This window comes from Hylaeus volcanicus, chromosome 2 (assembly GCF_026283585.1).
Source record: "Hylaeus volcanicus isolate JK05 chromosome 2, UHH_iyHylVolc1.0_haploid, whole genome shotgun sequence".
NCBI lineage: Eukaryota > Metazoa > Arthropoda > Insecta > Hymenoptera > Colletidae > Hylaeus > Hylaeus volcanicus.
Window position 1 is genome coordinate 26,221,458 of NC_071977.1, and position 10,857 is coordinate 26,232,314.

The 10,857-nt window shown below is 46.5% G+C and overlaps 1 protein-coding gene across 1 annotated transcript in view; it reads left to right on the forward strand.

The window, feature by feature from the left end:
* The first annotated feature begins 863 nt into the window (after positions 1 to 863).
* Positions 864 to 10,857, forward strand: part of LOC128872449 (protein snail) — a 36,128-nt gene continuing 26,134 nt past the window's right edge. The window contains exons 1-2 of the mRNA XM_054115139.1: positions 864 to 1,199; positions 10,015 to 10,666. Of these exons, the coding sequence (XP_053971114.1) occupies positions 878 to 1,199; positions 10,015 to 10,666 (974 nt within the window). The 5' untranslated portion in view covers positions 864 to 877. The remainder of the gene's footprint in view (positions 1,200 to 10,014; positions 10,667 to 10,857) is intronic.

A 10,857-nucleotide genomic window follows, 5' to 3' on the forward strand; every position in this document is an offset into this window, starting at 1 on the left:
CACAGGCGAGAGCCGCGACAGGGAGCGACCGAGAGAGTATCGGACGGACGGACGGACGGACAGACGGACGGATGGACGGACGGACGGTCAGTCAGTCAGTCAGTCGGTCGGTCCACACAGTCAGCCAGCCAGCGAAGTCAGTCGCGTGAGGAACGTTACGTGGTGGAGGATCGAAGAAACGAGCGAGCAGACCACGAGCAACCGCGTCCGAAAAGGAAGAGAAAGGCGACGATACGAGACAGTTAGTAGCCCCTCCAGCAGTAGTAGAGTAGTTTCTAGTAGTAGTCGAGCGTGCGGGGTAATAATCACGAGGGGCGAGGCCGGAAAAGTCGAGGAGGTGTCTCTATCGCGCGAACAGGCTGGCATGGTGGTGGTGCATCCTACGAAGGAGCTGCCCTCGCCGTGCCGATGACGAGGCTGCAGATCACGCCCCAACGTGAGCAAGGAAGGACGAAGAGGAAGCCGCGGCAGGCACCGTCCACGGACACCCTGATCGTCAGGGAGGTGAACAGGCTACAGATACGCACGGCGCTGCTGGGCGACGGACGGCGGCGACGGAGACGACGGCGTCGCGTGATCGCGTACGACGTCGTCGACGGCTGGCGGAACGGGCAACTCGGGGGCCACACCGGCGACAGTGGTGCCGGCGGCGGTCTAGGCGTCGCGGTAGTCAACGTCCTCGAGATCGTCGATCGGTACGGTGGTGCTGCGTTTGGTGCGGTTGGTGAGGGTGTCGGTGGTGGTGTAGCAGCGACGCCAGAGGCGGCGTTTCGTGACAGGGATACTTCGTCGAGATCGCCGTGCGATCGGCTCCTGGTGATCGTTGGTGATCGGGACGAGGTGGTTCGCGGCAAGGCTACGGGACAACTGCGCCAGCATGCCGCGGTGCCTCATGGCCAAGAAATGGAAGGCCTATCCGTGGCCGGATCGCGTCGAGGACCCGCAGGAGGAGCAGGCCGATCCCACGGGTCTCGTGCAGGAACACACGCAGGAGAACCATGAGATTCAGACGAGTGCCTCCTTGGAGAAGAGGCAGCACAGGCATGAACCGGAGGACGAGGAGATCGACGTCGTCGGGGACACCGACAGCAGACAGGTCGACCATCAGCAGACCTGTTGGGGACCTCACAGTCCTACCGCAGGTGCAACTGCACCCAGTCCGCCACCGCTCAACGCCTCCGGTGCTCTCTACTATCATGGTGAGTACGCGATATCGACCAACCGACACGACACCTTAATCTCTCGAACCCCTGATGCCTGGTGCCTGATAGCTTCCCTCTCAAAAGCGAGGCTCCCTCCACGCTTTGATCTAGCAAGGCTCTTCCGCGTGGAAACCTCTCAAACGGAAAGCATAAGACAATCGCTGGCTAAAACCTCTCCATTCCCTAACCGTAATAGAAAGTTCCACGTGCATCTCCTCGTAATACAGGGAATTCCAACCCCGAATATCGAGGGTGGTCAAGGTCCCTTCTATTTGCATCTCGTGCCACGCCCTAGTTTGTCCAGTTCCGACTAATCCCGCGCTATCGCGAAAAGAAAACGTCGGAGTAGATATCCGGTGGACTTTTACCCCTCGAGGGAGATTCGACCTTCGCCCAAGCGGAGTCTGGCCATGCGTCGAGCCACGGGGGCGACACACCCGCCGATTGGCCGATCGGCTGTGCTATAGAGAAATTGCGGTAGTCGACGATAACAAGGCTCCCCCCTTAGGCCCCTCGGGAGCTTCATCCAGCGGAATATCGTCGCGGATAAACGCGTGTCCTTCCTTTTCTGGCGGGCGTTAATGATTTTCCTCGTTTCGGCGGCGATCGCGCGACGGATTGCTGCCATGCGTCGCACGCACACCAGCACAGCGGCACACCCGTCGTGTGTCGGGCCGATCGTTGATTTCACTGCGGATCTTTCGGGTGGATCGAAGCGAAAGGGGAGGAATGATCCCTTCTTTCTATCTCTCGGCCCATTTAGGTCACGCTCCTTTGACGAACAAAGCGTTCGTGAGTTTTTTTTTCTTCTGTACGTCGCCTGGAACTGCTTTCCGCTTGCACGTTTTGCAATCTCTGCGCCTCCGCGAAAACGGGGACGCGGAGATTTCGAAGTCGACGCTCCAGCTTTCGACGGTTTTGTTTCGTTCCCCCACCTCGTCGTCCCCCCCACCGCGAATACGTTGCGGCTGTTGCATGCAATTAGAGTCTCGCCATTTTATTGGCGTCTTTTGGAGAGTCGTGGATCTGGGGTGTTTTGGGGTAGGGGTGCCAGAGATAGGTTTTCTGGCTTGTTTGTTGATGCTAGATCTATTTTTTGAGTGATTCTTGATGGTGCTTTTGGGGGGGTGTTGGGAGGGTTTAGAAAATGTGTTGTGTTCTACGAGTTGGCAAGAGGTTGTGTTATTTTGATAGATAATTGAATGCTTTTGCTAATTAGATTGCTTGTAAGCTTCAGATTTTACATTTTATGAAGATATTGATTTGATGAAGGCTACCAAATGATTGGCTTGAAGTATTAGATGCCTAATTGTCTATTGTCTCCAAAAATGGAGAAAATTTGTGCTCTATGAAGTGAGTAATAGACAAATAAAATATTGATGATCCAAAACTCCCAGTCAAGACGTTTAGAATCTTTAATATCCTACATTAGTTCTTAAATTACCAGATAAGAATAAATAGCTGGCAGGTGTTTTAGGAAATTCGATTTTAAACGACGATTACTTTGGGATTAAAGTCCGCTATTTCAAGGGGAATTTGAAAACCATGCATCAAGAAATCCTTTCGTCTCCCATTTGGGTCAAGTTCCTACGAAAGAGCAGCGGTGCTCGCGATTCTTTTAGAATCGCTTTCAGCCCTGTCGTTTATGAATCGAAAACAAAAGTCTCGTTTTAAACGATTACTTCTTTAAAAAATTGAAAATCTGGAAAGTTTCCGTTTCGTTGAAAATTGGGTAAACTGTTTCTTTAAAGTTTATGCACGATACTGTTAGTAAGCTAACAGAAATTCATTGGTGTAATCCGCAAAATTTAATTGAATCCCACCTACTCGAAACTTCTACTATTTTTCTTTTTTCCGAAAGGAAAAACGTGGCAAGAAAGTTCACAGGTTGAACGAAACAGAAAAGGTTTTATTTTTCTGTTCAGAGGGATACAGAAGGAATAATTTATTGCAAGCTAGTGGATTCCGATCAATCGATACGGAGGTTTATTGCCAGCGATTGGAACGATATCAGCCAGCATTGAAAACAAAGCTCAACAAGAAATTTGTGTCTTCCTTCAACGATAACGTTCGACCACGTGTGACAGATCTACAGCTGGCAAATATTAATTAAACACGAGTGAACGAAGGTTGAGATTCACACGTGTTTAACTTGAATTAGCATGAATTATCCAAACACTGATTAATTCAGATGGGAGTAAATGAATGGATCGCTTTCGTTGTTCTTCGAATATGTCTTCATCGGGTTATGATTTATTCAAGAGTTTGCAAAACCATTTCGCTGAAATCAGGTTGAGAAATGCTGATGCAGTTGGAAAATGCTCCACTGCACTTTGATGACAAGTAAAGTATGACAGAAAATGAGAATACTGGTGAGTGAGAAACTATATAGAATAATAAACATAATTTACTTCGATCTAATATGAGTTTTGGATAATCTATTTCAAAAAGGGAATACTATTAGTAGAGAACCGTACTAGCACGGCTCAGGGGATGATTTGCTATGATCAATCGATGATTTGAAAAATAATACGTCTTCCAGTTCCCACGTTGAACTACGATGCGAGATTGCCTAGATTTGGAGTACGTGTTGAATGCGTTCCACATGTTGATTTATGTCAATGAGCACGGAAGTCGTGTGCCCCGTTCCATGGTCGAGTTCAAAGAAATTGAATATATCACTCTTCTTTTATTTACATCCCCGCAACAGTTAAGAAGATTGGTTAGAGTGAGCCTCCATTACTGGGTGATATTTGAGAATTTTTTGGGGAGTAGGGCACTCGACCCACCGATTTGAAATGTAGTGTATATATTCATTTATGTTCTGTCAAGCTGTGGGAATTTTGTCGAGTACGAATAATTAATTTTGGTGAAGTAATTGTACATGATATACACACGACAACTTATTAACTCAAAGGAAATATTACGTAAGTGATTGTTTGACACGCTTTTTATAGATGGAAAATTGAGAAAATGTAGAATTATTCTATATTCTCAATAAAGAATTATTTAAAATTTTTAATTCTGCCAGTTCAACCCCTTTCGCATTGTATATATTCACCCGTCCTCGTATTATATTTCTTCCATTCTACCATTTGTATAAACTACTAAAATAATAAATTGAATATCGAAGAGAATCAAGAAACACAAACGTTTTCAATCGAATGTACAAAATTAGCGAAGAAAGCCACCCCTTTTACCGAGTCTTCCAATCCAAGGTTCGCGTTACGTAACCACGGCATTTCAACTAATCGCGTCATACTAAATTGTTGCGAAAATCGTACGAGAGCTGTTGTTAATTGAATTTCGTTATCGATTGTAACGCCTGACAAGTCGGGTCCTTAACATGGCGAGAAGTGTTACGTAACACGTGCGCTTCTGCGGCAGCGTGGGCGAAGCTCCGCGGAATTTATGAAAATTAAAGCACTTGTTCGATACTTCTTATCGGGCCGTTTACATAAATACGTATGAATCATTCTGGGTGCTTGTTGAAACACGTGTTTATTGATGGGGAATTTTCAAGCTTTTTTTCAATAATCGTTAATACGATCGGCTTCGATACAATCGTTTGCTGTAATATTTTTATTTTCATTGTATACGCGTATTATTTATGTTCTATTTTAATTTTTTATTCTTTGTTTGTTTTACGCTTTATGCTACAATTAGCCTTTACAAGCTTATTATTATTTTAGGTCTGCAGATATTTATGCAAATTTATATTTACACGATAACGGTGTGTAAATAATTAAAAAATATGTAAACGATATACTATGTATACTATTGCCAATATTTTGTATATTTTTGAATTAATGCGCATACATATTTCTTCGCATTTTATGATATATATTATCATTTTATGAATTATGTGCACAAAGAACGTGTAATTTAGGCATGCTATAATTCTGTTTTGTAGAAGTCGTCGCAGAGAGATCAGAATTCAGGTCGAAAATATGTAACAACGACGCGGCATCGATTAAACGGCTTCCCTTTGCTGTAATTCCATCATGAATAACGAATTGCGTTTTCCTCGTGGTCACGTAACGCTTTAATGTACCGTCTGTTCTTCGCGCCCAGCTGATCCTCTCCAATATTTTTATTTCTACGTGGCTCTTTCAATTAATTAACAACGCGCCCGCGATCCCCCGTTTTATTAAAAATTCAGGGCCACGTATTAAAACTGTAACTACACTTTCTACCGTTAAAAAAGAACACACATATTCCATCGCAAGTTTTCCTCGACGCAAAAATTAGACTAATTCGACGAATTACTTCGAATTGCAATAATAAATTTGGAAAGTCCCGCCTCCGAGTGACGAAATCAGTGCCATCGATCGCGGAAGATATACAGCAAGCCCCGCTTTCAAGTGACAACATCGATGGATTGCGAACAATCCACCGTAAAGTTCGCTTTCAAGCGAGAAAATCAGCACGATCAATCTCACAGCGAAAAGGATCAGAACGTTCGGTTTACTTGGAAGCGGGTTCCCGGACGATTTTTATTTTTGTTTCAACGCTGTTTCGCGTATCATAAACATCGATAACGTGGAACACGATTCCTTTGCTCCAATTTAGCGTAAAAATTGTCCAATAAAAATGACGTAATATTTATCTTTGTACCGATCCACTCTTGTCTCTCGGGTATTTTATTGATACTCGGGTACAAGCTCCACGCAGACTTGCTGCTTGTTGTGGTTCGAAACGATTGGCGATCAACAATCTCGGTAGACCTTATCGTCAAACTTTAAGAGGTTCGAATTTGGTGTAAATATAAACTGTCACTTGAAAGCGGGGCAGCAGGAACCCACCAAACAGTGGAAATGGTCTTGTCCCACGTTTATTGATACTCTACTGCTCTGCTCGCGTCGTTGTCCTCGAAACGATTCGCGAGAAACAATCTCAAAAGATCTTAGCGTTGCCTTTTGAAAGGCTCGAATTTAGTGTAAAAATTGTCACTTGAAAGCGGGGCACCAGGAACCCTCCAGACAGTGGAAACGGTAATATTTATCCTCGTAGCAAGTCGCACTTGTCCCTCGGTTATTGATACCCGGGTACAAGCTCCACGCAGACTCGCTGTTCGCTGTCGTTCGAAACGATTGGCGAACAACAATGGCAAAAGACCTTAGCGTCGCCCTTTGAAAGGCTAGAATCAACAGACTCGTGGGAGCGTGCAGAGCGTTCATTCGACATTATTGATTCTCACCCTCACTCCTGTCCCCTCCCCTTTGTCTTTTCACCGCACTCCACCCACCTCCTCTCTCAGTCCCTCTCTCTTCCTCTCTCTTTCTCTCTCTCTCTCCCGTTGATGAAATGCACTTTCAGATGCACGGCCACTCTCCTTTCCCTCTGTGTTGACTATCTTTTATTTCAGCCAATAATAGATGCGCGTCGGTTGATCGATCGCCAGCACAGTTTCCTGATTTATTGCTGTCACGCGTCAACCCCTACCACTCCCTTCGTGGACAACCGATCCGAGGGAACATCTCCCCCGTAGCGATTCGTCGAACCGGTTTCGTTCTGTTCGATGATCGTCGCGATCATCCGATCCCCGTGTCACCAGAAAACGGATGTCCGTCCTCCAGGACAACGGGGGGTCCTGATCGAGCTTCATCGCGATAAACTGTACAAATACTGGCGCATATACACACGGTCGTCTTGACGTCATAGAGGTTTAGGTCTTCTGGTTGGTGGAATGACGTTGGCGGATGAGGTTCGAGAGTTGTGCTGATGGAGAGATGAAATCTCAGGAGTACTCGATTTTTGTATAATTTAAATAGGGTTTTGCGACACTTACGAGACACTGATGGAGACTTAAGAGGTACTTAAAGTATAGAAAATTTAGGCTGGTGTCTGAAGACACTGATGAGACCTAAGAGGTGCCTAATATATGTATATACAGTTTAGGCAAGGGTTTGGGTCGCCTGGAAGCCATTGGTGGCTGTTATACAATGTTTAATTGAGATGAGACCTACGGGCTTATTTGGCGATTCACACACTAAACTAGCATTCACGATTTATGAATGACAAGGTAAGAGCAGAGGGGCCACTCAACTCCCTTTTTAGCAATTTCAAGGTTAGATTGCAAGCTCCCAATTAGACAAAATTTTGTATCTATTTTCTGAAGCATTTCCATTTTTGCAAGTGATCAATTTTTATATCATAGTCAAATCACCGTGAGACCTAGTCCATTTTATTTTGCTTGGGACTTGTCGTGCCTTTATAGAGAACTTTGTCTTGCAGACGAGGACTCGAGGGATCAAGTTAGGCGATTAATGGCGCGATACACGCAATTAGTCGCGAACACCCGCGCAAATTAATCGCGCCGCTTTGCGGACGGCGATTGTACCAGTTGGTCGACGCTTGCGTCGTAACGTTGTTGCTTGGCATGTTACTCCTGTCGCGGAACTAAAGTTCCTAGATAGAGGAATTAGGCAAACTAATATGAACACCTGCAATGATGGAGTCTAACTGCATCAGCATTAATATTCACAATCTGTATGTTCGTGACAGATACTTATAACTTTTTATTATATTCTCAATCAGTTTTACAATGACTATTGCGCATGATATGGTATTATATTGTGAAACAAAACTGTTGCTTACGATGTACTATAAATAGCTGCAAAATATGTTTAGAGAACTTCACAGGGATTTTTTATATTGGATTCCAGATGATTTTATACGTACAATAATATAATACCGAAGCAACCTCTAAAATTGTGAATACAGATTCGTAATTCAATTTCTGAATGATATAACACGATTACGTGGTCACGAGATTGACAGATGTCATTGGTTAGCTAAGTATCAAGTGTTTCTCAGGATATTTTTTTACAGAGGTGAATTTATGTAAAGTCTTTTAATTTTGAGAATATTTTAGGATGAAAGCTTCCTATAGAGAACAAGTGATCTCTCAAACATTCCTGTCTGAAATGAATTGAAAAAATTATCAAATGTATCTTACAGGATACTTATAATATTTCCAAAGTTAAACAAAAATCAAGTACATTCTTCTCTGTGAAAAAAAAATCACGACCAGCTCTTAATGTTTGGTCTCCTAATGCGGTGTCTTTTCTTAACTCTATACTGCCAGGACTAAACCTAATCAGGGTTCCATCAAAAGTATTTCCTTTCCCGAAAACACAGTGTCTCAAAACCTTCCTCAATCACAAACCTTCCTCCTAATTCAAACAATAAACCCATCGTTCCTCACTTTTCGCCTAGCTTCGACCTGTAGAATCACCTCCTAAAATATTTACCACTGTTGGGTAAACATCCCCAAACCCTCCTGTACGTCATCCTACCATAGTTCGGATAAGGGAGTTTCCGCCCGTACGTCTCGACACGTTTTATCGATTGGAGCTCCCGCCATCTCGGTTGGGGAGCACAGAAACAACAAGAAGACTTCCGTTCCGCGTTGTTTCGCGGAGACGCGTTCTCGTGGAAAGAAGCACAGCTGACAGAGAGCACAGTGGGGGGCGGCCAAGGGTAGAGGAGGGAAAGTGGCGGAGGGGTGGTTGGAGGTAGGCAATTTCTGCACTCCCTTGTTCGGGCCCGGTTCGCAACAATGCGAATGTCGCGTTACATTGTCGCAGAGCGGCCGTATCGATCGCATCCGGTGGAGGGCAACGTGTGCCATCGAAGGCTAACTGTCGCGTGTCCTGTCGCGTGGACAGCGGCAATAAAAAAAAAAAGAAAAAACGAAAAAGTGGGAACGGTTGCGTGGTTAGTTCCTCGCGACGCAAAGTTGGAATTCTGAGTCGAGGAGCTTTGAGAACGTTTGTGCAAGGGGAGGGTCGAAAGAAAAGAAAGGGTTGGAGGGTGTTGGGATGGGTTTGCAGACTTCTTGGACTGATGTATTGTGGAGACTAATTTAAGTAAGGTAACATTTGTTAGGATAAAAGTTCAACTTCTACCTTAATTATTGCATGGTATCAACACCGTTTGTCCAGAGAAAGGGTAAAAATAAAACGAAGCGTTAGACCGCGTTGGATTGAGTTTGCGAGGACTCCTTGAGCAACCAATATTGCGGAGACTAACTACCAATTAATTCTCAGTATCCATCAGCACCGTTTTCATCAATAACCCCCGTACTCACGCATTGACTAACTTCGACGATATCGCGAGTATGGCGGAAGTACTTGTTCCGAGCGCGCAACAGATACCCCCCATGCGATACTGTATAGAAACCTTCTTACCCCTTGTCTGAGTCGGTTTCTCGTTAACAGTGGCACATGGTGGGGACCAGCTGGCGTGCTCCATCACCAGGAAATGAAACGGGCGCACCGGTTCCGTGTGATTCACGAACTGAAATATTCATGGCGAGAGACCGGAGACCCAGCCAGCCGGTTCCGCCATCGGACGGGGAGGGAAGAAATGTTATGGTATCGGTTGGCCCTTTAATTTTCGTCGCCTCAGCGTTCCGTTCCGCTTGAGAGAATACTCGAGGATAATTAAGGGGCCGTCGGTTCCGCGGCTCAGCTGGCCATTGTTTCCGTCGATTCTGTCGACGATTGTTCGGAATGCGACACACAGCGAATCGGAGCGAACCGCGATATTAATTTCCCCGACGTCCTGCGACCTGACGCGCAATTAAGGGGTCTTTGGAGAAATTCAATTCCTCCTTTCTATTTTCTGAAATTGTGCTTGGGATACGTCTGTGAAATTGCGCTGATTAAATGTTACTTCCAAGGGAGGTTGGATCAAACTGCCCTGAATACTTCTCACTCCCTGAACACATCCAAAATTCCATATAAACATGAACCCAAGCCCTTAAAAAATCACCCCCTAACCGAACCACGTCATTTCTGCGCAGGTTATACGCACGAGTCATGGATCAACCACGAGGAGCCACCGAAGTACGCGACCCTGCGCTCGGCAGCGGAGCTGGCCCAGCCGGTGGTACCGTCGCCGCCCCCGCCAGCTGCGCCCCAAGAGTTGCCAGCGGTGGTGAACAGTTCCAGCCTACACCAGCAACACCAAGCCCCGACGACGACGCCCTCGTCCTCCGCGTCGTTGACCCTGCCGCCCAGGAAGAGCCTGTCCATGTGCTTCACCAGCACGGGCACGGCGCTCTCTCTACCGCCCAAGAAGAAGGACATCTATCGGCCCTACAGCCTCCAGCCGACCTCGGAGATCCGTACAGCAGCCGAAGAGGACTTGTCGGCAGCCCAGGCGATCCTCGACCTCAGCGCGTCCCCAGCTGCGCCCACGCACTCGGTGTTCATTCACACTTTGTCACCGCCGCCGCCGCCGCCTCAGCAAACAGCCCCGAGCGTCGCGGCGGCTAGTCAGCTGCAGTCGGCGCAGCTGCAATCGGTGCCTACCGCCCAGCCCATACCTGTATCTGTGTTGGTCCCCGTGCCCAGCTCCCAGAATAGTCAGTTGCGACAACAGGAGCAGTCCCAGCAACCCCAATCGCCGGCCACTGCCGAGGCCAACGCGAACAACGCCAGCGGCAGGGACGGGTGAGTATCGAGCACGACGGAATCGTCGATTCGACGATAAACGGGATTGCTGGTGTTAAAGGAGGGAGGGGTCCTTGCACGCTGATTGCGACCAGGGGAGAGAGACGTATGGAAAGGTGCGATGGATGAATGAGTACACAGTTCGACGTCGCAGGACTGCTTTTGTGTGGGATCGGTTATCAGGGGTGTCT